The sequence below is a fragment of the Phalacrocorax carbo genome, chromosome 20, assembly GCF_963921805.1.
Source record: "Phalacrocorax carbo chromosome 20, bPhaCar2.1, whole genome shotgun sequence".
NCBI lineage: Eukaryota > Metazoa > Chordata > Aves > Suliformes > Phalacrocoracidae > Phalacrocorax > Phalacrocorax carbo.
In genome coordinates this window covers 7,238,162-7,265,913 of record NC_087532.1, presented here as the reverse complement: position 1 = coordinate 7,265,913, position 27,752 = coordinate 7,238,162, and the positions used below count along the sequence as shown (strand labels likewise).

The window sequence follows — 27,752 nt, the reverse complement described above, 5'->3', positions numbered from 1 at the left end:
AAACCAGGGTCTTCTCTCGCCCTTGCTAACAGAAGCAGTGGCAGCGGGGCTGCATTTGATGTCACCAGTAGGCAGGGAGGCGAGTGCGTGTCATTGCCCCATCCCAACTGACCAGGACTTTGCTCTCGTCTCCCTGGGCTCGTTCACATACTGCTGTAACGTACACGACACGGCTCCTCTTCTTCCCTTCCCGTTACTGTGTGGCAGCTCACCGTGGCTCCCGTTGATGCTGCGCTCCGGCATTCCTGGGGTGCTACGTTTCCGTGCTGCATCGTGCCTTATGCTCCAACTCCCCCATGACACCACAGGGACCGGAGGACACGGGAGTTGCAAGGGACCAGGCCATGCAGGCTTCCCATGCTTGGGGCCACTTCAGCAGGGACAGGACAGACTCCATGCCATTGACTTCACACGTATACTGTATATGCTGGGCTGTATCCACACGTATTTATATATATATATACACACACACACGCACACACGTATACACTGGGCTGTATCCACACTTCTCTTGCCATAAACCCCACCATGCAGTACGGAACACGTACTGCGGGAGAATAAAGTTCTACACACAGTCCAGTCACACCAGCATGCCCAGCAGCTATGGGATACCAGCGGGGGCTCCTCCAGACGCACCCACACCTCGTACCCTGTCCAATGTTGCAGAGTCCACAGCGCGACGACCCATTCCTACTGCGGACCGTTGCCTACCAAAGACCCACGTGGTGCCTCTCTTATGAGTTTCCCGTCTTGATGGCTTCTGCCACGTGCTCTTTGGCCTTCAGCTTTCCCGAGCAGAAAGGCTTCTTGGCTCCAGGCTGCAGAACAGAGACATCAAATGCCATGTTCGCTTGTGAGAGCTCAGCATGGCCTTTGCACTGCCCATGGGACGCGCGTGACCTTCCCTTCTCCCTCAGCCTGCGTGGCCCAAACCCATCGATACAGCCACCTAGACTCATCGCCCTCCAGCTTGGGCAGCGGGGATGCAGCCGTGCAGCCGAGCCCGGCTGACCAGCAGGGCCCTGGGACACCCAGCCTCTTGGGACGGTCAGACAGGCTGCAAAATCCCAGCTCCCTAACGGATGGAGCTGGCTGTTGCACAAAGTGCAGGAGTTGGGTATTGCACAGAGCTCCGAGCTCTTTGCCTGGCGCCTGCCCCACCGCTGCTGTAGAAGGGCACAGCCCACGGTACTTGACAGCCAGAAAACTGCGCCAGACCCACCACATGTTCCTAGCTGATCGCAAAAGCTATGTAAGCATGTTACACAGTACTCTTGGCTTCTGCCAAGGCTCCATGCTGGGCTCCTCCGCCTTGCTGGCTGCAGCAATCACACCACGGAGGTGCCCCGTGCAAGAGATGTGTCCCCAGAGCCAGCAACACTCTTGCAACCTTCAGCCCTCTGACACCCTGGGGGCCTCTCACCGCAACCCCTGTTCTTCATTTACCAAACACCTCCCAAGCAGTCACCTCGGAGAGAGCAACAGCATGTGTCTGCACCTGCGAGGGGGGATGTTTCCTGCGGCAGCAGACAGCTTGCTCGCTCGCCACTCCTCGCCTCACCTGGTTGCGTGAAACCGAGGGACCGGCAGGCGTTGTGCCTTCCCAAGTCTGCCTTCCAGAGAACGGCCAGAGCCTGGCAGCTCCTTCGCCTTGTCCTCTGCAAGGCTCTGGGTTACACCACGAGTGACCTCCCTTCTACTTGTCGGCCTTGCCTCCAGCATCTTACCAACAGCTGAGCCTGCTGGCTGTGCCGTGCATCCCTCGTGCCTTCCTACAGCGTCGGGGCAGGCACAGCTTGCAGCACCCCACTGAACTCGGAGGCACGTGCTGACCACTGTGACCTGCCTTTGGACACTCAGGCACAGGGACATTTGGCTCCTGGGGATGCCAGTGTCCTCGTGGGCCTTGCTTACCTGCTCCCCTGGTCTCCCCTTCCGCAGTTTTGCCGCTCGCAGCAGCCTCTTCTCCTGGCTCAGCTGGAGCTGCGTCCTCTCCAGAGCCTCCTTCAGCAGAGCCTTCTCTTCTGCCTCCCTGTAGGCTTCCTCTTCTAGTTTGGACATCTCCGCCTGACACCTTCGCAGGGATGCTTGGTTCAGCCTGTGAGAAACAGGTGGGTGGGGGTCTGTCACCCGCATCGACCCCTCGGACCGCCAGCAAGGCTCTGCTTGGGAGAGACGGCTGTCGAGCAGCACACTATCATGCTTGTGTCCCTCCTAGGACCCCGCACACCGCGGGGTGAGGCTAAAGGACGTCAGAGCGGCTGCCACCTTGCGAGGACCCGCACATATTTTAGCAAGTGTTTTCCCTGCTCTGATTCCTTACACCCTGGACAAACCCCTCTCCTCCTGCCTTTGCTGAGGCCAAGATGCCATCTCTTCCAGGCTTTCCCCACCCCACTGTGCATGTGGCGATGGCTCTGATCCCTCCTGCTCAGCGTACAAGCCCAGAGAGGGACTCTGGGCGGCTGTGTCAGCACTGCTGGCTTGGAGATTGCCTGCTTTGCGCATGGTGGCATATTTACACCAGCCGAGAAATATATTTCAACACTGCTTTTTCCAGTGCTGTGGGCAAAAAGACTTCTGCATTCGTGCAGCGAGCAGCAGCGGGGCTTGCACAAGCGCACCCGCGGGTTCCTCCCTGCTCACTAACACTTTGCCTTGTGCGGCAGCTCGTGGAGCGGGAGCGTCACCTTCGGTCTGGACAGCCCTTCCCATCAGCTCCCGCGCCTGCCGTGGTCCTGCTGCTGCTGTCCCGCCACCCCAGCCGATGCCGCTGCTGGCACAGGGTCCGGCTGCCCCGGACTGGGGAGTTCGCCAAGGTTTCCCAACTCTGACATTGCTTAACTGTAAGGCCCTGCAAGGCACCATTGCAGAGAACTGAGGACAATTCTCTGTTTCTTCTAACACTTAATTTTCACGCTGTGGCCACAACATTATCAGTCCCAGGCAGATGCACAACCCAGCAAGGGGCTGCCTTTCCCCGAGTTCCCCACCACTTTTGCATCCCAGGACTTGGTCTCACTTGGCCCTGCGGCCAGTAAGAGCCACCTTGCCTTTTGGTACCTGAGCTGCTCCATGCTGCCCTCGTACTCTTTCAGCATTTCTTCTTTTCTTTCTAGGCGACTCTTGAGGTTCCTGACCTTATTGTACAGCATCTCCAGGTCCTTCTGTCTCTGCAGTCCCACTTTTTCCCTCTCCTCCTGGGGAAGGTGCTTCAGTGACTGCATTCCTGACAGTTCCTGCACCTTCATCAGGCTTCCCAGAGCCCCAATTACGTCAAGGTACTGTAAGAAGAACAGAGAATACATTATTTACTAGGTCTGCCAATTCCTCTGCCACATAACAGCACACCGCTTGGCCATCTGCTTTCATTCTGCTCTACTAAGGAGATGAAAATGTCACAAGAAAACTGCTGCGTGCCTTCCCCTTCGTTTTGTTTCCACTTGTGCTTTCCATGGGCAACCTTTTTCTGAGTATTCCTTAAACCACGGCCGGCTACGGTTCATCCGTGCCTTTGGGCTGCACGTTTGGAGGCACTTGGAGAAGTGACACACTGCACCGGAGAGCATCCCAGCTCCAGGCCAGCCCTCTCCACACCTGGTGTTCAATTCCCAGCCGCACGACTCTTTGGGGTTGGATTTTCCCTTTTTCAAGATAACCTGTTTTCCCTGCTGGACATTTTTCCAACCTTTTTGGAGAGAAGAGATCCGCTTTCACAACCCACCCACTGCGCGACCAACGGACACCTCCCTCTGGCAGCCACCTCCATCGCTCCGCAGTCCCTCTTGCATCATCAGCAGGTGTCTAAGCTGGCAAAGGTCCCTGTCCTCACCAGCCCCACCTCTCCTTGAGGAACAGCCCTGGCTGCCCAAGGGAACACCCCCAAAGACGCTGGATGGGAAGAGGAGAATGACGTGCCATTGCACAGTCTGGGGTCCCAAGACGTCCCAGCAGGTGCCTGATGCGCTCTGGGTCCCACAATAACCGGTTCATCCTCAACCACGCTCCTGCCCCGACACCAATTGCTCCCTTCTGCAACGCGTTTGAAAACGATTTACCCTCTACAAGCATGGGGTACCATTTTAACAGGGCTATTGCTGACGTACCATCTTCTCACTGAGGTCCGTCGCACCAGCCATCTCCGAGCTCGCTGCCTCTTCAGTGGCCCCGGGCGAGCCCCCGTTACAAACACGGCCAGGAACCTGCGGGGACAGGGAAAGACCAAAGGAGCCCACAGATCGCCTGGCTTTGGATGGAGCTGCCTCGAGCCTCCCTTCCGCTGCACGGGAAAACCGCCCTGGCCTGCGGCATCCCTGAGCAGCGCTGCGCCAAGGGTGCTGGGCAGCAATACAGCTCCTGAGAGAGGCGGTGGTGCCCTCTGCAAGCAATGCCTTCCGTTAGGCTGCATCGTGCACGCTGCCAGGTTTCACACCTACCTCTCTCTGCATTGCAGCTATTTTATCCGACAGCCTAATTCTCCCTATTCCCTGGAGTACTTTTCCAATGGAGCCACAAGCCCTGTGAACCACAACCTGCCTTCTTACCTTGCCAGCCTTCAGTTTTGCTCCTGACAGGGGTGCAGGCTCCTGCCCGAGACCCATTTTCTGGACTATTTTCTCCGGTAAGTCTCTCGTCAGGACAACCAGTGGCTCCGAACCCTCGTTCACGACAGCTGGAGGCAAACAAACATGTACTGAGTTGTTCTACTTGCCGTAGGATGTGCCGCTTCGAGGCTCACCACGTTTCCCTTCAAGGAGACTGTGCCGGAGAGATGCACAGGCCTGTACGAGCCTTCCCTGCAGACATTGCTGTCTGAGTGTTTGGGCACCGCTTTTTCTACGTACGTAGGATGCACACCTATCTTTCAGGTGCCAATTCAGAGACTGCACCACAAACTGCTGCTCTACTTGTAGCTTCTAACAGAGATGGCACCGCTTTCCCGTACTGCTCTCGATACAGGGATATACGTGATGGAAAGGGAGCGAAAGAGAACGAGTTCGGGCAAGCAGAAGATTCTCGCAGTGTACAGTACTTGCAAGGCTTTGCAAGACCACAGCACCCAAAGCTCCGTTTCTTTAGGTGACAGCTGCTCTCTCTTGCCTTGAGGAGAGCAGCACCCGAGCGCGGGAGTGATCGTGCACAGAGCCGGGCGCCCGCTCGCTTCTGGCTCTGACTGCGTGGCAGCTACCGCTGCAAAGCCCTTCGCCAGCTGCCTCCCTTTGCTGGCTCCTGCAAATGCCACCTCCTCACACGCATACACTTACCCACACTTGACGCCTGCACAAGACACCAAGCGCCCCTCTAAAGCCCGTAGCCGAGTTCTGGGTTCTATGGTGATGTTCTCCTAGCGCCCGCACGGATTAACGTGTGTGCACACGAGCTGACGTTGCAAAACAAAAGCCTCAGCCCGTTGCGAGTGAAGAGCCTGAGCCCCCGGCACAGCCCCTTGCACCTTCCCTAGCGTTACATGCTCCACTGGTGCAGACCCTGGGGTCTGCCAAAGGCAAACGGGCACATCTTCCCTTTCTAGCGACAGCCACGCTTACCTGAGAGCTGTCTCTTCTCCAGCATCTTTATTCTCTCCCGGAGCTCGGCCAAGCCTTCTTTTTGGCGCTGGATCGTCTCCTCGTGCCGGAGGCCTCGGCATTTCGCACCAAGCTCGGCCAAGTCCAGCGCCGGCTTCTGGAAGAAGCAGCCCAGCCGATTCTCGCCCAGGCTGCGTCTGGCTCCACATGAGCTCAGCTTACACCTGGCTTACACACAGCCTTGCTTAACGACGCTGGCCTCTTGGCATGTGCCAAGAGCGAAGCCCGTGGAGCGTCTCACCCTACACCCCCTCCATGGATTTGAGGGGTAGGAGGCAACGTCACAGACCCCTTCCATGCTCTGCTCTGCCAGCCACCCTCCGGTGAGGACATAAGCCCTGCAAATGCTCCAGCGGGCTGGGAGAGGGATGGCGTGCGGGTCTGAACGGCCACGTCAGCATTTTTCTCTTGCACTTTGTGCTACCACAGGGCATTTACCATTTCCTATGCACAAACACTGATACACTTTGTGGCCTGCATTTATACATGCTCTCATGCCTTATTCTCTTTTAAACCACAGCCATGCACAGACACATGCATTTCTCTACCCTAGGCCCATCCAGCTTGCTGAGTTATGATGAACATCCAAGAATCTGGGCAGGCCCACCATCACCCCCTTGCACACAGCTAATGTTGGCTGCAAACTCCCCCTCTACTCTGCCCTGGTGAGATCACGTCTGGAGTACTGTGCCCAGTTTCGGGCCCTCCAGTTTAAGAAGGACAGGGAACTTCATGAGCAAGTCCAGTGGAGAGTTACAGTGATGCTCAGGGGGCTGGAACATCTGCCTTGTGAGGAAAGGCTGAGACACCGGGGCTTGTTCAGCCTGGACAAGAGAAGGCTGAGGGGGATCTCATCAGTGCTTATAAATATCTGAAGGGCGGGTGTCAGGGGGATGGGGCCGGGCTCTTTTCAGCGGTGCCCAACGCCAGGCCAAGGGGCCACGGGCACAAGCTGGAACACGGGAAGCTCCACCTGAACATGAGGACAAACCCCTTCCCTGTGCGGGTGCCAGAGCAGGGGCACAGGCTGCCCAGAGAGGCTGTGGGGTCCCTTCCCTGGAGACATTCACCCCCCGCCTGGACGCGGCCCTGTGCCCCTGCTCTGGGGGTGCCTGCTCCAGCAGGGGGTGGGATGGGGTGAGCTCCAGAGGGCCCTTCCAACCCCCACCAGTCTGAATCTGTGTGACTCTGCCCCACTCGGCTCTGGCCGCCGTCACCTCACAGCACTGCTCGGCAAGACACAGTTTGCTCCCGAACCGCGACTTGGGGTGGGCTGCGCTTCCCGCGCTCTGCGCTTCCCCTCCCCGTGGCTGCGTGCAGAACAGGATGGGCGATACCTCCCGCTCATCATCTGGCTGAGAGTCACCGCTTGGCACCCCCACATCCAGCCTTCCTCGCTGGCACGCTGTCTGCCACTGTTGTGGTACAGGGTGTACGGTTTCTACAGTCCCTCCATCTGCTGCTGTAACCACCTTTCAGTTCTTCCCATTTCTAGCACCAGGGAAATCAACAGGGAATTCAGCACAGGAGGACAAGGAACATTTATTCCTGTCCTGTGCAACAAGCTACCCCTACTCTGGCAGACTCAGCCCTATAAGTGCTTCTGTGCCACCACTATAGGCAGCATCTACAGCTGAGCAAGGTTGGGAAACGGAGGGAATGCTTGCAGATCTTCCAGTACGCTGCTATCCCCTCTAGTTGGCAATTATCACAGCCATTAGCACACACAACACCTCACAGTTCCCCAGTGCTGTGCAAACACCAGCTCATTAGCCAGCGGCAATGCCCGCTGCCGGCACGGCTACCCCGGCCCGCAGGCAGCACAGGCAGCCCTTGGCTAGCGAAAGGGTGGCCGGCGATCCTGCGCTCCCACCTTCAGCCAGGTTTAGGCAGGCGTGAGGCTTGGCCGGCCGTTGCCAGGTCTCACCACGACGCAGAGAAACACCATGCGTGTGATCGCGACTCTCAGCAAACCCAGGCCTTGGCAGCCTCCGTGGGAACATACCCTCTCAGAGGCTTCATCCGCCTGCACCGGCATCCCCGGAGCATCCTCCGGCTTTGCTGCAGTTTCTTGGGAGGCATCCTTCAGCGGCTGGCAGCGGGCTTGGGCTTGCCTGTGCCGAGAGACAAGACTGCTGTGGGACACCGTGACAGATGAAGGTTGCCCAAACAGCTTGGGGAGAGCAGCACCCCAGGCACCCGCTGATGACTACCACAGTGTGGGTGGGAACATTCACTTAGTTACAAGTGACTTAGTTACGCGTCTACTGGCATGAGCTCCACCAAACCCGTTTCAGTGCACGGGGCACTTCCATCGAGGCAACGTTGCCAAGCCCCATTCTGACCCTCTCAAACTTGCCTCCTGCTCCCAGGGAGGTACCTAAATGCCATCGGCTGCTGGGAGTCTACAGAGCAGCTTTTGCAATGCCTCTGGACACAGTGGTGTGTACCTTAACTCTTCAGCTGCTGCTTTCAGGGCTCGATCCTTCTTCTCCACGAGGCTGGACATCTGGGATAGCTTCTCCTGGAGCAGGTTCAGTTCCCGCTCTTGCTCTTTCACCCGGCTCTGGTTCCACTCTAGTTCCACCTTCTGCTCCTCGCTCAGCTCCCCTAGGCACACAACAGTGTCATGGCTTTCCGGCTGTCTCACCACCCAGCCCTGAGGGATCCGCAGGTCTCAGCGAAACAACAACCACGGATCCATCCCCTTTTCCCAGCGCGCCCTCACAAGGGCTGCCAGCAGCAATGGAGCTCATCCCCACAGACCCTTGTCCTGCCCTCGATAGCAGCCCCCAGATCCTGAGCCGTGCCAACAGACCTTGCTTTTTAAATCACAGTGCAAGGTCAGTCTCTTTGTGCCGGCTTACGCCTGAGTAAGCACTTGCTACAGCAATTTTCCTTCAGATTGGAGAAGAACGGGGCTCACTGACGTGACCCGGCTTGCAGACTTCTACCTTCTTACCTTCCTCATAGGCACTGTCCCTACTTTTATGTTGCACCATTAGAGGGAGCGAGACCAAGCATCCCTTCGTTTCCAGGCTCAGGCTCGTTTCTGCCTGCTCTGCTGGGTACTCCCGTAAAGCCTGCCCAAAGCACAGCCCTGCCCTCTGAGGAGGCCCAGGCAAGGCTTGCCCAGGCTACTGGCTTAGGATACCGTAGGCTCAAAGGAGCCCACCAGCAGGATTTTGAGAAAGACGGCCTCAGTTTTGTCCCCCCGGTCTCCATCTGGTTACCCTCGCTCACCGTCACTGCTATCGCTTAGCCGAGGACAGGGAGGCACACACCTACCCCAAGGGAGTGGAGCGCCTGCGCTGCCCCGAGCAGGGCAACAACATGGCTTTAGGACGGTGACATCTCTTTCCCATTACCTGCGTGTGCCCACTAGGACCTACCCTTGCTACTGCTCGGAAGAGGCACGGGGAGACGGAAAGCACGCAGTACGCTTCACCCACCTCTCATGTCCGACATCCTGGCTCTGGTTTCCATGAGCTCTTTGGTGAGTCCGGCAATGACGGCCTCCTTGGACAGGAGCATGCTCTGCGCCGCTGCCAGCTCCTCCCTGAATTTCCTGAGAAAAATAATTACAAACCTCACAGTGCATTTTTGAAAGACTCATTTCACGGAGCCCGTGCACGCCTTCCTGAGCCGCATCTCATGATTAATACACACATTACTTTCTTAACTGCCTTTCAGTCGCCTGGGTTCATGCCTGTGGCGCTGGGACTTGCCAGCTCGCTCTCTCTTACCTGGAGCCCATTGGACAGGACAGCAGATCATTCACATGCTGTTTGCGTCACTTTGACACTATACGCACTTAAGACCATCTCAGCCCAATAAAAGGACTCTCTTCACCATCACAGACAAAAAAAGCTCTCAGGACAAGTAGTAGTTGGCCCCTCAGTCTTCCTTATGCTCTCCTAGCGACAAGTGCTCCTCTCCAAGCCCCTCTGACCGAGACCACCAGCAGCAAGTGCTGCTTACCTCAGACAACCGTGTGACTCCACGGCAGGAGAAACCTCCGGCCAAAGTCCCGCTGTCGACTTGTGGCCATCAGCCTGAAACCCTACGGGACACAATTGCAAAGGCCAATTACTTCTTTTAATGCAGACGCATATAGCAGAAGCAAGCAGGCCAAACATCTCCTATCCCTCACGACATCTTTGAAGACTGAGGACCATCTTTTTTTTGGAAAGCCGTGTCTCTCAGGGCCCAGTTCCAACAGAGTATAGATAGTTCCTTACAGCCTTCCTTGCTTGGGCTCCCTTACACCTGGGTGCAGCCCAAAGTGCTCCAGTCTTATCGCTTTAGAGGGCAAAGAGCTGTTCTCCAGTAGGAAAGCCCTGTCTATGACCATGGTGCACTACCAATGGTCCCCAAAGCCACCGAACCATCTACTGCAACTCCCTGTGAAGTGGCTTCTTCAGGAAGTCATGGAGCTCATCTGGCATCCACGCAAACCTCCAACTGCCATCTTACACAATGCTTTCCCTAGCAGAAAACACACAATTCCACCTCTAGACCAATTCCACGTTAACTGAGAAGGCTCCCAGTACAAACTCAACCCACGCAACCCTTAGCTACCTTCCATTTTTTCCATGAGTGCCGCATTTTCCTCCTCCAGTGTCTTCTGCTGCCGGTTGGCCTCCAGCAACCTGTCCTCTAAAGCCACGATTGTCAGAGAATGCTGCTTGCTTTGCTCCTTGTATTCCACTAATTCTTCCTGCAGCTTCTGCCTCTGTAACTCATTCTCCTCCTGAATGGTCTTGAGCTGCTCGTCTCGCGTGAGTACCCACTGCTGCAACGCCGCCTAGGAAACAACGTTGGAAGAGTTGCGCCCTATTTTCCTTTGGGATCCCGATTGGCATCATCTCTCCTGGCCAGCAGTCAGAAGGACAGAGGGAAGGGAAGGATTTCAGGGAGCGGGGAGGCCACAGTGCCCTGCCCCCTCATCGGCAGGCACCAGGGAAGCCTTCACCGCAACTGCATCTACGCCACGTCCTCTGCCAGCGCGCGAGGGTTGTGGGAACTACCTCTCGCGTTGCGGCTTCCTCCAGCTTGTGCACAGCTTCCCTCAGTTTGCAGTCTGTAACCTCCTGCTCCTCTGACTTCCTTGCTATTGCCTACGAGAGGAAATCAGCAGTAATTAGGTTAACAAGCTTGCAAGAACCCACCTTTCTCTCTGCAGATATGCATCTACGTGTGTTTGGGGGGGGAAAATATCCCACGGTCCACTGATGGCCCCTGGCCAAATGGCCCACCATGCTGCGGAGCACTTTCAGATTTCTTTATTCCCAGTGTGAGCAGTTCTGCTTCCCCTCCTGTGCATGCCACTGACCTCAGTCATGCTCCTCAGGTGGCTCTCCAGGTCTTGGATCATCTTCTTTTCTTCCTCCATGGATTGCTTGCACTTGTCCTTCTCCTTGGCGACGGCGCTCTCCAAAATCTGACAATTGACAGCCCAGAGGTTCAGTACAGAATAAAATCATCCCGTTAGGCAGAAGACCTCGACTCCAATGAGGAAAGCAACTAGGAGGGTCCCTTCTCTGGAGCAGGGGCACATTATGGGACAACACCTTGGCAGGACACGAGGTGGCTTGGTAAGGGAGGGGATGAGAACACCTGGCGAAAGGTGCAGCAGAGAGACCGAGGAGGAGCCACGTAGCTGTTCCTCACCTGCATCCTGAGAGAACTTGATGCCGGAAAACAACCATTCCCGAAGCAACAGACACAGAAGCACATTAGAACCTGTCTTACAAGACCACCACGATATGCTGTCCCCATCACGACACACAGGCACAGCAAAACACCAATTCACACCTTTACTAACACTGTGTCCTGCACCAGCACCACTGGCTCGATGACCTGGGCTTCCCCAGGACTGAGGGTGACCTAGTGAAAACCTGCCAGGCAGCTGCCCCCCCCACTCCACAGGCGATATACCTTTCCAGCCAAAACAGACCTAAAAGGAGTTCAGCACGGGGAAGGGCGGGAGTAAAAGGCTTACAAGGAAGCGTACCTGCACTTGCATTCCATTTCCTACAGGCAATGCCACATCTTACAAAGCTCATGTATTGGGAGGATGCTCCTTGCTTTCCACTTTCTCCCAGCAGTGAATCCTGCCAGTACCCAGATGCTTTCCACTTCCACCGTGGATACTTTGGGGAGTTAAAATCACCCACATCGATACAGGAGGATATCCAATATATCCAGGCTCTTGGGACTGCACCTAGACAGTTTGGGGCTAGAGACTTCTCACTAGGCAACACTATGACAGACACCTTTTTTTCCTGCATAACAGTAATTTTCTTAAAAAACAACCATGCCATCATAGAATAGAATCATAGAATCATTAAGGTTGGGAAAGACCTCCAGGCTCATCAAGTCCAACAGTCAACCCAACACCCCCAGGCCTCCTAAGCCATGCCCTGAAGTGCCACATCTGCACGTTTTTCTGAACACCGCCAGGGAGGTGCTCAAACCTCATACCTCTTTGTTCTCCTTGTCCTTTTCCAATATCATTTGCTTGATTTTTATCTGTAGGTCTTGCTCGTGTTTCGCTTCCAGCTCCTTCACGTGCTCCTGCAGCAAAGCTGCCTGCGACTCCTGGACCCTCCCTAATTGGGCCTACGGGAAAAACAGCAGATACTGAGGTGTCAAAGGAATCGCGTTAGCAGCAGGGCAAGAATAAGCATCCTGTGTACAGTCACTAACAAACATTTCAAAAAAAGAGATACACCTGCCATCCCTGCTGCATTAGGGATACAGAGACCAACACGCTCACAGTAGGCTTCGTCTTCGCCCCTCCCCTGCATTTACTGCTGACCCAGGCACCTCTGCTACTGTTCATTCCCAATTTGGGTCCCACACTGGCTCGCTTAGGACTACCGTTGTGTTTACCAACAGAGAAAGACCCCCAGCCACCTCGGTTTTCTTACATATGGAATTCTGTACCTGTAACATCTGGTTCCTCTGCGCAGTTTCCTGACTGATTTCCAACAACCTCCCAAAAGCAGCCATCAGCCCTGCAAAAGCCAACGGAGTCTCGCTGTACGGGGTGCTCGCATGGCCCATGTATAGCACCTGGAGCACCCCTGGAACGCCGCTTGCCTCCTTGCAAAACCCGCTTTGGCTACTGCTGACCTTCAGCCCTGGCCCTCGGCCCCTCGCCTGATGGTTGGGGTCCACATTCCTCCAGAGGCAGCAGGGAGGAGAAGAGACCGCCACTAACTTCCCACACAGCCACCCCGCTGCTCGTTGGGATACCCAGAAAACGCACTCGACTTGGGCTTCCCTCCCAGGCTGGGGTGATGGATGCACTGGTGGCTATGGGGGAAGGAGGGACCCGTGGGCAACGGTGCTGCTTTGCACCCAGAGACCCTCACTAGCCTGGGGACCCTCACTAGCCTCTGGCTATGGGGTTCATGCTCAGAGATCTCCTCAGAAAGGCTCCTAGGGAGCAGCCAAGGGTGTCCCCTTCCCACTTTTTGGCACATTCCCACCGCTGGGAGACAGCTGCCATTGCCGAGACATGGCTGGAAGGGAGCTTGACCGTGCACACAGCCCAGCTGCCTGTTCCCAACCAGGAGACTATGTTTTCCTTGTCACACACTGTCACCCATATTTTCCATCACACAGTCTTCTCTAAGCCTGGCACTTCTGCAAGAGCCAGGGATGGTTCGTTGCTGCATGATGCTCCTGGTGCTATAATTACCACTCTGCTAACCACAGCTCCTCCTGCGCCCTCACCGACACCGCGCCGCTCCACCCCGCTGCCGCCCAGCACACGGCACGTCCTGCACCGCTGTGCAGTGCTCGCCGCCGCCGTGAGAGCGATGCTTCCCCTCCCACGCTGCTGTCAGAGCCATTACTCCTCTGCAGTGACACTCCGCAACACATGATGCTTTGACACAGACCTACGCTTTGCTTTCCACGCACTCTTCGCCTAGACTTGTTTTCGGCAGACTCCACGCAGCAATTGCTCTGCCGCTCCACAACAGAGGGAAGACAAAGTAATTTGCAACCTCAGGACAAGGGGCTCAGCTCTCAGCCCGCGCCACGGCCACGATCGCAGCCAAGGAGTGTTTCCTATATGCCGCCGAGGCAAAACCCACTTGGACTGATTGACCACGACGTCAGTAGATCGGGGCCAGGATGCGCGGACAGCGCATCCCACAGACAAACCCGCCAGAGTCCCGCGGTGGCACTGGCTGCACGGGCCGACTGCTGCCGCAGAGGCAGGGAATAAGAGCAGGCAGGCTGCCTGAGCAGGTTTGTTAGTTGGCCAAACCGCCTGAAATTGGCACCAATGTGAGGGACTGGCATCCACAAGTGGTGGCTCACGCTGGACTTTCTCCTCTACGGCTGCCTAGCTAGGACAACCCACCCGGAGCAGGTTTGTCCCCAGGGACACCCAGCGGGACACGGACCTTTGCCGGAGGTGCCCACGTCCATCCCCGTGCTGGCCAGTAGCCGCTCCGTGCCCTCCAGCCAGGACAGGGGGACACGTGCCATCTCCACCACCGCCGCCCCGATGGCCGAGATGGAGGGGTCCAGGCACGCCGCCTCCAGCCTCCCCAGCTCCCCTCGCAGGCTGTCGCTGCTGCAGGAGCTCCTCAGGCAAGTCTGGAAAAAACACAGCCAGTGACCAAGCTAGCCTCCACAGTTAGTGGGCTTCTGGGACTTGGCAAACAACACATAATCTCTGAAAGAGTCCTCTGTACAACCACGTGAATGCTTTGGTACGACTCTGCTTCATGGGACGACATCTTTGGTGGGAACAGCTCCTGGCAGGCCCAGAAAGGCTCCTAGGGGGCAGCCAAGGGTCTCCCCTTCCCACTTTTTGGCACATGGCACATTCCCACCCCTGGGAGACCTGTGACACCTCCTATTTCTTTCCAACCAACCCTTCTGGGGGCTATGCTCACCCCTCGCCGAGCTGGAGAGCTGGGTGCTGGCTAGCGCTGATGCACAAGCATCTTTTTTCCTCTGACCTCTCCTATGGCCAAACAAATGCCCTGGTGCACTTCATCTCCTGGCTGACAGTTGGTCATCAGTATTTAAAGGACTGACCTGGAGCTCCCACAGGGATTTCATGAACACCTCAACTTTTGCAGATGCCTCCTTTTCCTTCGAGAGCTTGGAGCTTAATTCCTCCTGCAGACACTTCTCTCGAGAGAGACTTTGTTGGTTCTCGTTGGCAATCTCCCTGACCTTCTCTATCACCTGGCAAAAGCACGCGAAGGAAGAGGAGAATAAAGCGTTATATTAAGACCCTTTTTCAGCTAAGGGACCATCAGTTGTCTCGGCAAGCAAAGACTGACACTTGCTGCAAACTGGTAGCCCTGTCGGACTCCTGGGCTTCTCCCTGTTGCAGCCCACTGACTCCATCCAAGCTTTTGGGAACAAAAAGGATCACATCTCCTTCACATCACAGAGCAGCCTCCTCACCCTGGGATAGCTGCAGCATGACCTATGATCTGGAGAAGCTTGGAGGCTACCAGCACTACTGATACGGAGCAGGTACCGCGGCCATCTCGAGCCATGCTGGGCTTTGGCGGCACCGAGCACCTCCCTGCACCGGTATCCAAACTCACCTGCTGCTCCGTTAGAGCTTTCCCTGCAACACCTGCTGCTGCCGGAGAACAGACTCCCATCACTTGGGTTTTGAATGACTCCAGCTACAGCAGAGATGGACACAGGAAAACAAAAATCACAGAGAATCAGTATCAGCTCTGCTGGTCTGCTCCACCCAGCCCTGCACACATCAGTGCGAAGGGCATCCAGGCGCCTCCCATCTCCGACACCGAGGCCCCGTGCATGCTCCTGCCCTCCTCTAAGGGCACCACTTTACCTCACGCACCTTTTTCACCGTGCAACTTTGCAAGGATTCCCTGACACCCCTTCCTTTGACCCTGCCGGGTTGCGCCCCGCCGGCAGCGAGGCACTGCGATTAGTCGTTCGTTTGCCGATGAGGTGCAGGGGAGGCTGTGAGCTCCCTGCCACCAAGGACAACGTGACTTCTGAACATCTCCTGCTGCCCTGCTACTGCTGCGGGAGCGTGACGGTGGCGGGGGGGGCTGGCATGCATTGCAAAGGACAGACTACCCGAGCCAGGCAGTCACTCCATCCCACGCTCCAGCGGGGATTTCTGATGGCTGACTCCTATTTCCTCCTGCAGAACAGTCGGAGCAGGCTGGGGACAGCTGGGGATGCTGCCCCCAGCCTCTGTGCAGGAGATGACAACCATTGCCACCCAGGTTAGAGCTTTATGCCTCTGTATCGCAGCTGGTGCCTGGGGCTTCCACGAACGCCTGTCCCAGTGCTAACCTACGTGGCGGACCCAAGTGTCTCCAACTGCCCTTAAAAGCTGGGAGTTGCCCTTTGGAGCTCCGCTCTGCACAAAACCCGGGGTTATTTTCCAAACACACAATCAAACTTCTCACAGCTTTTTCTGCCTCATTGGCTGGGGTTCCTAAAAAATTCACACTAGCAAAACTCTGCATTGCAGTTTATTGGGGGGGGGGGGGGGGGGGGGGGGGCACGGGCACAGCCTTCTCACGTGAAGCACGGCTTTATCCTGGTGATCTAGCGTGATGTTATTCTGCACAGGGCTCTGTCTGCCCGGAGCAGCTTTACCTAGGCCCAGAGGAGGGTTTGCATGGGTCCTGGACAGCATAACTACAATTACAGAGAGCACAGTGCATTTCTGTATCCTATTAAAGTTGCTGCACCTTCTATGATGCCTACACAAATCCTGTGGCTAAGCCTATTATACTGCACCTGATGACAAGTTAAGCCCCGCGCCAGGGTTTGGTGCTCAGGACTCTGCATTGCCTTTCCTGTGCTCAAGCACAATGTCCTTCCCCGTGGGAAAACCCGTACTTTTGCTGCCTACGGCCCGGACCGCAGGATGCTCCCATCCCTGCCTCCTCCCTACCTGCTCCTTGGCCCTCCCCGCGTCGGCCCTCAGCAGGCGCTCCCTGCGCCCCATCTCCTGCAGCTGCAGCCCTTGCCTGGCACAGGCTTCCTTCAGCTCCTCCTCAGCCTGCAACCACGAGAGCATTTGCATATCAAAGCAATACCAGAAACTCATGCCATAAGCACTTTTACCCCAACTATCCACCATTCACATCAGATGACTCCAAATATAGCTTTGAACTAGCAGGCGGGCAGCAATCCTTTTGTGGGGGGGTGAGTTTGCAGCATCGGACACTTAATGCTGCTTTTGGCCAGGGTTTGGTCCCTGGGCCATCACCCATCCTCGACTTTCGCACAGGGGAGCCTCTGCTGCACCAGTTACCTTCTTCCCTCAGGGTCCTTGGAGGAGCTCAGCACATTTGGACCCTCTGCCTGTACAGCCTGCATGCCTGGGGCTTGCTGGCCCTCATCCCACGCGGCTGCCACCCATGCCAGGCAGCTGAGGTACCTGCCGTGCCCATCCCTCCCCGCCCTCCACCACATACCCCAGAGCCGGACGGTTACCTTGGCTTTCTCAGCCAGCTGGTTTTGGATGCTCTCCTGCTCGGCACAATACTTCTGGACTTCTCCCTGCAGCCCCTCCAGGTCGCGTTCCAGCTCCCCGATGCGCTGCAAGAGTCCCGGGGCAGCGCAGGCTCTCACCAGAGGAGCTGGGCATTGCCTCTCGGGAGGATTTTAACCAATAAGCAATACATTTTCCCCATCTATCCCATTTCATTTACTCTGGAATTCTCTTCTGACCTGTATTTACTGCACTTAGATCGGCATTTGAGTGGAATGTCAATCTTATTACTGACACCATTCTCCTGCATTATAATGCGGTCTTACAATTTTTACAGGAGTTTACATTCTCCGGTTCACTATGCGCATTAGGTGCCTCCTATTACAAGAACTGGATCCAAAACAACTCCCTTAGAATGCCCGGTTAATTATTCTCTCAAGGATGCATTCCTGCAGTCGCTGCCCTCCCGCGTGCACCCTCACCCCAAATGACTCGCGACTCACGTTTCGGCACGCAATCACTTCTCGGTCTCCAAGTTCACGCTTCATTTCCTCTTTAATTCTGGAGCACTGGAATGAATGGCAACCGAGGAAGAGAAAAAAAAAGAAATCATCGGGGCAGGCAGATACCGTCCCTTCTGCAGCAAATGTCAACACGTGCCTCAGTGCTACAGCCCAGCTCAGCGCTCAGGTACCTAATGGGTGGCGGAGTGCCCAGGATGGGGCCCTCAGGCACAGAAAGCACCAGCGAAGCCGCACCTGGGAATGCCTGGGTTAAAGCATTGCCTGGCTGAGAGAAGGACAAACATCTGCAGGGAGTACCCGACAGAGAGAAATTCCTCTGGCCTTAGAAATAGTGTAATAGGGACGGGGGGCAAGGGCCAAAGAAAACAAATGCTTAAAACCATCCGTGGTAACGCAGCCAGGATGGCAACAGACGTTTTCAGACTATTCATCACTGTATCAGACTGTGCCTTTCAGGTACTTCAGAGACTGACCCTGTTGTGCCTGGCCCAAGTGCACCAGCTCCCGCCCTCCTCCTGGTCTTCCCGCACCCACGGAGCAAGGAAAACCACGGAGGGATGCTCTGGGACATGCTGTCTGCCTTGAGGCGAGCACTGTGGGCCACCAAGTGGCACCAGGCATGCAGCAGTATGCTTCCACGGGACGCCTGGTCCCCCTCCCACACAGGAGGGACCCCGTCCTATCCCCTTTCCAACCGTTAAAGGGCTGATCCTCATCCTTCATCCCCAGAGAGCTGCTGGGGGAGGATGCTCAGCCAGGTACGGGCTGGCAGGTACGGTGACCCCCGCCTGCACCCCAGGGGCCTCATGTATCTTTTCCATTACTTAAAATTCACAGCAAATCACTCGAATCTCCCGGTACAGTGCCTAGTTAGCCAGCCAAAACACAGCGCCTTTGCTGCGCTTATTGTGCAGCCGATGCAGCTCTGCCAGTTGGGGAGGGAGCTGCAAATACAGAGAAACAACCTGCTGCACAGGCCACTTTCTTTAAGGGAAAACCCAGGCCTGGCTGCAGGGAGCCACATGAAGACAGGGTTTCCATGGCTCCTCGGGAGGATCTTGGCACGAGCGCTTGGTGCGTACAAACAGCTACTGTGCTCACTGCAATCCAGGGCACACAGCACCCGCATGCAGAGCAAGGAGGGGGATTCAGCCGGGGAAGGGGCTGCCGCTCCGTGGGCATTGCGCAGCACCTGGACAAAACCGCAGCCCCATCGCCGCTACGTCCCAGCGGTACAGCGCCGCGACGTCTATCGGCACGCAGCCAGGACCCTCAGCGTACCACTGCCCCGATAAACAGCCGCACAAATACAGCTGCTACGCTTCTTACCAGAGAGAAGCATGGCCCTCCTCCTGCTAGTTTCCCATGTTAACCCGTATGTGAGACTGTAAATTACCGAGCCCCTCATTAGGGATGTTAACCTTGGCAGAAACGACTGCTAGCTGATTGTCCTTCTCTCTGTTTTCCTTCTTCATTTTTTCAACCTCTTGCTTGAGTTGTTGGATTTTCTGCTCCTTCCCGGCAATCTCTCTTTGCAGGCTGATCACTAGACCTGAGAGAAACACCTCCGCTGAGAGGCTGCCCAAGCGTGTCCCTGCAAAAGCCCTCTAGCCGCTGAGCGGCCATCGTCCCTCTTTGACACCCATCGGACAGGGGGTTCGGCTTTTGACACGCTGTGCTGGACATTGCTCCGTGCCAACACCACTAACGAGCTCCTCGGGGCCTCGCAGCACATGCTCCCCGGAGGATGAGCAGCTCCGACCCATCTGTTTTGCTGCCTTGCTATGTCAGATCCGCAGCTCTGATGCCTCCTCCCTGCCAAACGCTGCTACTGCTCCCTTATCTCGGGCAACGAAATCAAGCAGAACGGTTTTGCTAATCTGAATGCATTACGAAAGCCAATATTTTGTGCCCACACTACATTCCGTGTGCCTGATAAAGGCCATTGGGGACAAGGCTTGCGGTCCGAGGTGGCCTTTGCAGCCAGGTGCAGCCCCGCAGCCGTGCGGGTGGGCAGGTCTCCCCCACGGGGTGCACGGCAGCCCATTAAACAGCACCGCTTTCGAGCAGCTCAGAGCCTGCTCTGCCATCAGTGCTTGAGGTTTTTTTTTTTTCCCTAACAAAGTTCTTGGTCCCATCGCTCCCTGCCTTCGGTCCCCACGTTGTCCCTTGCTCCAGAGACACTTGTCACGTCAGACACTACCTGCAACTCCTGGAGAGCTTCAGGACAGTGAATCAGAGCTCGGACAACTTCTAGGAGCTGCTACAATACCTTTGTTGCCCGGACAGCTTTGCCAATGCTCACTCAGCATCAAGAGCCAGTCCCAAACCGCTTCATGCCCCTACACAGAGCTCCAGGGTTACGATACCTGCAGCCAAAGCGTGGTCCCTCTTCAACTTCTCGCTTTCTTTTTGCAGCCTTCCAATCTCCAGGTCCCTTTCATAGAGGGAATGGCTGAAAATCTGGCTCGAGCCTTTCTGCAGGTTGCTGATCTGCAAAACAGATTCACCCATGTTCCTCGATGGATCACTTATTAACTCCATTATAGCCGCCTTCAGAGAGGGAAATCTGGTGCTTCCAGGTCACACTCTGAGGGGTTACTCTTCAGCATCTTTGACTACCTCTCAGCAGTCATTGCTTTGGATAGAATGACCTTAAAAACATTTTAGCCATTCACATTCAAATTCTATTACAAAAAGCAGAGAGAAGCACTGTCTCCCGCTGCCTGCCATGCCAGGAATCCGTGGCTGGGCCTGGGTGACACTGCCAACACGGCAGCGGGCAGAAATGCCTGCAGATTTATCGCCTTCTCAGGGCATACACATTGAGTACCACAAACGCAGCTCCGGAGCCGCTAATACCTCACTGTTGCATTTCTGCTGCAAAGACAGTTTTTACAGTCCCTGCTGCAAATCGGGAGCAGGGAAGAGTCTGTGCTATCCACTTCGGGGTATCGTCGCTGCACAGAGAGCACAAATACGCTTCCCACCGCTCAGATGACTGCTTTCATGAAGCAATTACTGGACGGTACAGAATAGCGAATCCATAGGTGGAAGAGGCTTTTGTCAGAGGAAGGAGAGTCGCTGGGGAGACAGGCACCGCGCATCGTGTCCTCTCAGTAACAGTAACAGCAGTGATGCTGACAGCACCCCGAAATTACGTCGCCTTTTCTCCACCAGGAACCCGCTTATCAAAAGCTCCTTTTCAAGACAGACCATCAGGATGAGCACGAAGCATTTCACAGCCTCCTTCAGACCCAGTATGATATGGGGGGGCAGGATGCAGCCGGATGGGCTGGCGAAGATGCCCGGCTGCTGAGCTGCGTGCCTCACATCGGACCGGCACCTTGGATCGACCCTTCTCCCACGCTGGAGATACTCAGGAGAACTTCGCCACTGTTTCTCCAGGACATTCTCTGAGGTCTCATAAAATGTGGGTGCGTGCTTTAACATATCGCTGGACACAAGAGCTATAAGCCCTCCCTCCCCTACCCAGCTGCCTGTTTCACCAGGACGCCAAGGGCTGTGCTGCCCTCGGGACGTGTGTTCCCCCTGCAAACGCAACTGCCCGGTCCCTTCCTGGGGCAAGAGGGGTGAGGGGGAAGCAAAGGGTCCAGCTGCCTGGCCTGAAGTGGTTGTGTGTGCTTTCCCCCACCAAAGGCTGCTTAGGCTTCTGTTTCCCTCCCCACTGCTGCATTATAGCTCCCACCACATACAAGGAATATTTATTTACTGTCTTCCTTAAGGGAAGCTTGCACAGAAAACAAGCAAATACACAAAACAACACAACTGGAAGGAAAAAAACCCCAACCTCCCTCCTTTCCCTTGGTTTCAGACACGCAACCTGCTTCTCCTAACAGCTGGGTGTTGACCTAAAAGTACACCTCTATCGGAGAGGTATTTTCCCTGCTCGGTGCCCACTGAAGCATTCAGTACCTGTTCCCTCAAGGCTTTGATCTCCTCCGTTTTGGCTCCCAGCTCTTGGTCGAAGGTGAGCAGCTTCTGGGTCAGCTCTACCTCGTTCCTCGCCGCCGCCTGAGCCAGGGCCTTTGCCATCGCAGCAATCTCATCCTGCAGACCTCTTATCACTGCGTCTTTCTGCTTCGATTCTCTTTCCAAACCAGAAAGGCGACCGATTTCCTTCTCCAGTTGCAGAAGCTTTTCACCCTGTGGGCAGATTGTAGGTGCCATCTGTCACACTCTGGCTACGGAGGCGCCGGGCTGCCTGCTCCGGGGGGTACCGACCCACGGCCGGTGACTGCATGGACCTGCTCGCCCTGGCTTCCCACGTCCACCATGCCCGCGTCCTCCGTCCGCCCAGCGCTCCCCATTGGTGACAGTCCCTGCACCCTGCTGGGGCTCGCGGTCAGACACACCACCATTCCGCAGGGTTTGCCTGCTCCGCCAAAGACCAGGACAGGGATGGCATCCCTCACACCTTCCCCAGCATCACCTTCTCCTGCGGGAGGAAATCTGCGTCGTGAGTCCCCAGGGAAGGGGCTTCTCCAACACCGCTTGCACCATCACCCGAGACGCTCGTCGAGACTGGAGGAAAGCAAACACCACAGCAGCAAACGTCAGCGTGAGACCTGGTTGCAGGCAGCAGTAACGCTTCTTGCAGCGTCCCTCTTGTCTCACAACTACGCTAAGGCAGCGGCTACTTTACAGTCCACGAGCTCGCTTCACAACCAGAAGAGAAACCAACTATTTGGCATTAAAAAAAAACCCACCAGTGCAAAAAGTCCGCACAACAGCGATAAACAATACACCTCTGGGAACCATAAAAGCCTCAAGGGCAGCAGAGACACAGCAGGCAAAGGCTCCTCTGATTTTTCAGCATTGCCGAGCCCCACAGAAAGAAGCTATGCTTTTAAGCATGTGTGCGAATAGCTATGCTCACTGCAATTAGCACATGCAGATCCTCTCGGCTCTGCTTCCCCAAAATCAGATGAGTATGTGCTAACTTGGACCACATGCTTCCCTCCCTGTACCTTCACTGCAATTCCAATTTTTGCCTGTGCACGCGTCTTTCAGCGATGCTGCTGGGGCTGCACGGTACTGCCTCTGCTCTGGAGCACCAGCTGTATTTTGGCACTGCACTATTGACTTTGCATTGCTTATGACTGCGCAGACAACCCAACGGGCCATACAAGCTATGCTCATGGCAAAAGCCTTGTGCTCCAGCTGTACTATTCCCCCAAAGCCTTGCCTCTGCTCCACCGCTACGGCATACTTTTTTTTCAGAAGTGTATCTGCTACGAACCTTGTTTAAAGTTGCTGCACTCGAGGCAGCCAGTAACTGCACTTCAAAGGAGGAAGAAACATCGCTTCAAACAGGAGATGGGAATAAGTGCATGAGTCACCAGTGCAGATAAACTTAGTCATCACCCTTCCCGATCACACACAAGGAAAAAAGAAGAGGAAATGTCACTCTCGGCTATGAGGGCAATGGCATTCCCCTTCGGACGTCACCGCTCATTTCTTAACTGACCACACGCCACCAAGGACCACATATGGTCTCCGATTAACTCCACTGGACAAGGACCCACAGCCAATTGCTGCCGACGCTCGTCACTTCTCAAAACCGCCTCTGCTTGGATCAACTCCGCTCAACGCTAAGTTCCTCAGAGAGAACCCCAGGCTACAAACCACCAGGTTTGGCATCGGGGAGTACCTGGCCTCACCGCAGAGGTCCTACTGAAAGCACCTGGCGGGACGGTGGTGGCCACGCTCCTAGCCCAGGCGCTCATGGGTCGCTTCCGCAGCGGCGGATGGGGCACGTGGCCGGCTGCTCCGCGAGCCCAGCTGCCGGGAGAGCCGGGGGGATGCTGCCACTGCAGCAACGGCAGGTGGGGAGGAGATGCAGGAGTTGAAGGTTTGGGCTCTGCAACCAACTGGAGCTGCCCGGTCCATGCTGTGCGACGTTTCACAGGGGGATAGGACATCTGTGGTGGAAAAGACCACGGTATCAGCAAGATTTTAGGAAGGTATTTAGCCCTCGATGCGCGTGTGTTATGTCGTACAAAACCCAGGCACAGACCTGAGTGGAAGCAGAATTTTAGTCCTTTCCTATTTCCATTGCCCAAGTACCAGACTTAAATTAGGAATTCAAAATAGTTTGCTGAAACCAAAGGATATTATTGGGGTTTGCTGCTTTTTTTGAGCTCTTCCCTCTCTCTCTAGATTTAACTACCCTCATTCTGCATATCATTTGCAAAATCTGGAAGCCCTCGTTTCTCACCTCTCCCGGCTCACACGCAAGCTGTCCTACCCAGACATTTCTCCCATTCACCATGCTGAACCAAAGCATCACGGCACCCCTGGCTTGCCATCACATTTGTCAGAGCTTACGCTGGGCCTGCCAGGCATGTAGTTAGGACACTGTTCTCCTTACGAGTTCCAGTACAGGAGGGACAAGCCAGCATTAAGGTCCTGCACGTCGGCTTACGTAGCCCTCAGTTACAAGGGCTGAACTAAACTGAACTAAGCATCTGCCAGCATGGCCACGGACCCAGCCTGGATGCAGACCTCCAACACCCGGCTGTTGTCCTGGCCAAAGACCCCCGCGCACGTTCCCCGCTACTCCAGCACCCGGCCTTCTCCCAGAGCACATCTAAGCCCCCTCGCTTTTGCTCATGGTGCTACCCTGGGCGCTTGCTCACGGCTGGAGACCACCGTGGCATTACGCCGGCCCTTTCTGGGCGCTTGTCCTCTGCTCTGAGGCACTGCAGGGATGCGGCTCCTGGCTGGGTGTTGCTCTTCTTTACGTGTTCCTCTAATATTACTATAAATGAGAGAGATCTCCCTGTCTTAGACACCACGAGCGCTTCACAGGGTGCAACGCGGAGGTGATGTACTCTCTGCAGTCAGCAGGGCCAGACTTCAAAGCTGTTCCACCAAAGGAGGATCACCGAGCCCGCAGCGACGAAGGGGCACCCACAGGGCTTCCTCTGCGTCGCGGTGCAAACCTGCTTTCTGGGCTCATCCCACACAGATACTTCTGGCCATTAAAATGCTGCCGGTTCCTACAACACCACGTTTACCTAACCAGCACCAGCACCCCAGCTGCTCTGGCCTCGTCATGCATCTGGGCATTTGTTTTAATTTCTCCAAGATTTTCTGGACAACTTTGGATTCAGCAGGTCAGCTTGCTACACCAGGAGCTCTTGCCGAGACCTCCAACTCTGGCATCTGGAGGCACAAGCTGGTTGACCCCAATTAAGTTTTATTCACACCTGGACACTTCTAGGAGACCAGGCTCTGTGACTCCCACTGCTGGGCATGCTACACACAGTTTTTTGGGACTCTGTCTCAGTATTGATTTTCTTGGATTCCTAAACAGCCAAAATAATAGAAATAATACTAGAACTTACCAATCCTTAATTGTGTAATAACCCAAAAGCTCAATGGCCTCCCACAGACATCCCTAAACAGCTCTCTTCCCGGAGACAGGAGAATGCCACTACGTTCAACCACATTTGTTCCAAGTTTACAGTTGCTTTAGCTTTCTCTTGCACCCCAAACTCGGCTGCGATGCCCTGGCCGGGCTGCGCAGAGCACCGCGGCATCGCCAGCTGCGCACGCTGCTGCCCAGCAAAGCACCTTTCGCTTTGCTCTAGGTGTGATCCAAAACCCAACTTGGCTGTTAGTAAGTAGTGTTTGAGGAAACGTAAAATGCAAATAGAGGAAAAGGACATTTTCCAGGCTTACCTTTGTTCATGTCCAACTTGCTGTTGGGAAACCTGCCCTGTGCTTTTCCTTCTCCCTAATGAACTGCCCAAGTTTTCTTCAGCAGAGGGAGCTCAAGCTTTTCATTCCCCTCACCCTGCCATTCCCAAGGATCGCCCAGATGAGCCTGGGAGCCCACTCCTGCTCCCGGGGCCTTCCCTGGGCAGCAGCACCCACCCTCCCCTGGGCACCCTCCTCCTCCCTTACCTGGGTAGCCCCATCCACCACCAGCTCGAAGGATGCTCCCCCTGCACCAAAGCGCAGGATATCCCCCGGACTCACTCCAACGGCCGCGTTTTGGACCTGGCAGCCATTGACGAAGGTGCCGTGGGGGGAGTTGAAGTCCTGAAGGACAAAGCCGTTGTCCGAGGCGGTGAATTCGAGGGCTGCGTGATGATCTGCTACACCTGCGGACTGGCACGGGCAATCAACAGGCAAGCAGGGAAACCTACCAGAAAGCAGCTCGGGTTTTGTTACTGATTTGCCAAGCCCCCCCCCCTCCCCTTGATGTACGTCTCCGCATAAGCAAGCTGGTAGCCCCTACGCTTTGCACGGCGGACCCCAGGGCAGCCTAGTCCATCCAAACCACCATCCATTTTACGACGGTCAGCTTCTCTGCCCCTACCTGCAGGACGATGTCGGACCCTTCGTGCCTGCCTATCGTCGTTGTGTGCGGTTTCAGCTGAAAACATCCCTCTGAACTCTTCAGAAAGGCTCGCATCATCCGGCCCCTTCACCTGCAAGGCTTGCGTTAAAAAACCCGACACCTATTCATTTAATAATCCCCTGTCCAACACCCGCAACCGAGCCAAGAAGGTCTCGACAAACTCGTCCAGTAGAAATTGTACAAAATCAACCCAAAAGCGACTCAGCCCTGGCCGGCAGCGTGGCTGCAGCCTCGCAGTAGCCTTGGAAACCCTGGCCGCGCCGGAGCCTGCTGCTGCCCTCCTGGGTGCGTTTTTCTCTTTGTTTTGTTTTTTTTTTCCTTCTCATTTTTCCAGGCAACTGGCCCGGCAGCACAACACAGCCCCGTGCCGGCCGCAGCTTTCCTTACCAGTGGGTGACACACAGGAACATTTCCCCACGTATCAAAAGACTCACAGTGGGGCGTGCAAGCTGCTGGCGAACATATATTTTTTTTATTACTTATTTTTTAGTTAATACCGTGCATGCATGCACAAACTGGTCTTGCAACCTCAGGCAAGTGGATAAGCGTTGCTGCCTGGTGATGGGGATGCTGTCACCCATCAGCACACTTCTCCGTCAACATGCCTTTGGCCCAAGCTGCCACACACCCTTTTTTAGCAGGAAAAGGGAAAAATAACACACCCTCCACCACCACACCCCCCCGCCAGCCTCCAGTTTGGCCTCGGCGACACTTGAGCCTCTTTCCCCCCCCACCCAAGCACCCGACCCCGATCTCCTGCCCTGCTGCCATCCAAACCCATCTCCCCTTCGCTGCCGGCAAACGGCACCCCAACTGACAGCCCCTAATGAGCGCAGGCTCCCGCCATCGCTCTCTGCTCATTCCCATGCCTCCCCTGCATTGCTTCCCGAATTCTGCTCGCGCATCTTCCAAGCGCGGCTGCGGGGCGCTTCACTGGTTGGCGGCGGGTGCGCTGCTGTGCTGGGTGCAGCCCGAGCACCCGTGTCTGCCCCGTGGGTTTTGGGAAGGAGGGAAGCACGGCAGCCCTATGTTGCCCCAAACCACAGCATTTTCCTCAACCCCAGAGTCATGCTGTACACAACACAAGTATATATCTGTTGAAAAGCGACCCAGGCTTGCTGGAAATTAGCCTAAACCTTGTGTTTTTGTTAACGGCAAAATCTAAGATTGATTTTTTGGTCCAGTCCTGTTCCCACGGGTGAGAAATTCTCACATCACCCGACCCAAGCACTCAGGAAGCGGAGCACAAATCCACCCTTTGGCCAAACCTGCAGGCACACGGACAGCAGGAGCGGGCATCGTGCTGCGAGAGCGGCTATCGCCCCACTGGGCTGCAAGTCAACAGCAAATCAGTTCAGATTCACGAACACAAAACCACGTTCCCCCCCAGCCCCAAAATAAATCACTCATCTACAAATAAACTGCAAACAAAGGTTTCCTGCTGTTCCCAGGGCTGCTCTGATGCTTGGCAGGACCTGAATGCCAACCCCGGACAAAGGGGCTGCTCTGCTGACCAGGGGCACGGTCAGCTGCGCCGTGGCCGTTCGGCACCGCCGGCTCGCCGGACACCACCGGCACCTGCAAACAAACCTGCAAACAAAAAAAAGCTCCTGCAGGAGAACAGCTAGCAAGTCCTGCCAGATTTTATCATGCTTAATTCCGGGGCAGAAGCAGCAGATTTTGCAGAGGAGCACCCGTCTGGGGACCCGAGAGCAGCACTGCAGCTCGTCCCCCAGTGCTGGCCCCCGCTGCCAGCATTTTCATCCCTT

The 27,752-nt window shown here is 55.6% G+C and overlaps 1 protein-coding gene across 1 annotated transcript; it reads right to left on the bottom strand.

The window, feature by feature from the left end:
- Nucleotides 1-425: 425 nt before the first annotated feature.
- On the bottom strand, nt 426-26,037 carry FHAD1 (forkhead associated phosphopeptide binding domain 1). Its single transcript, XM_064470556.1, has 29 exons — nt 25,942-26,037; nt 25,524-25,730; nt 24,824-24,922; nt 23,263-23,533; nt 22,042-22,133; nt 21,525-21,755; nt 19,958-20,081; nt 19,010-19,140; nt 17,568-17,633; nt 17,067-17,171; nt 16,522-16,629; nt 15,179-15,262; nt 14,655-14,807; nt 14,012-14,207; nt 12,537-12,607; nt 12,072-12,209; nt 10,921-11,028; nt 10,616-10,705; nt 10,167-10,392; nt 9,567-9,648; nt 9,038-9,153; nt 8,036-8,195; nt 7,591-7,699; nt 5,547-5,682; nt 4,545-4,672; nt 4,107-4,202; nt 3,064-3,284; nt 1,915-2,098; nt 426-818 (listed from the first exon to the last, which is right to left on the bottom strand). The coding sequence occupies exons 1-29, from the start codon at nt 26,035-26,037 to the stop codon at nt 735-737; spliced, it is 3,912 nt and encodes a 1,303-aa protein (XP_064326626.1). The 3' UTR covers nt 426-734.
- Nucleotides 26,038-27,752: the final 1,715 nt, after the last annotated feature.

Coding starts and splice junctions, on each gene's coding strand:
- FHAD1 (XM_064470556.1), bottom strand. CDS start 26,037: ATGCGAGCCTTTCTGAAGAGTTCAGAGGGATGTTTTCAGCTGAAACCG. Junction 8,196..9,037: donor CAGGATGTCGGACATGAGAG/GTGGGTGAAGCG, acceptor TTGTGTGCCTAG/GGGAGCTGAGCGAGGAGCAG. Junction 3,285..4,106: donor CGGACCTCAGTGAGAAGATG/GTACGTCAGCAA, acceptor TTCTTCTTACAG/TACCTTGACGTAATTGGGGC.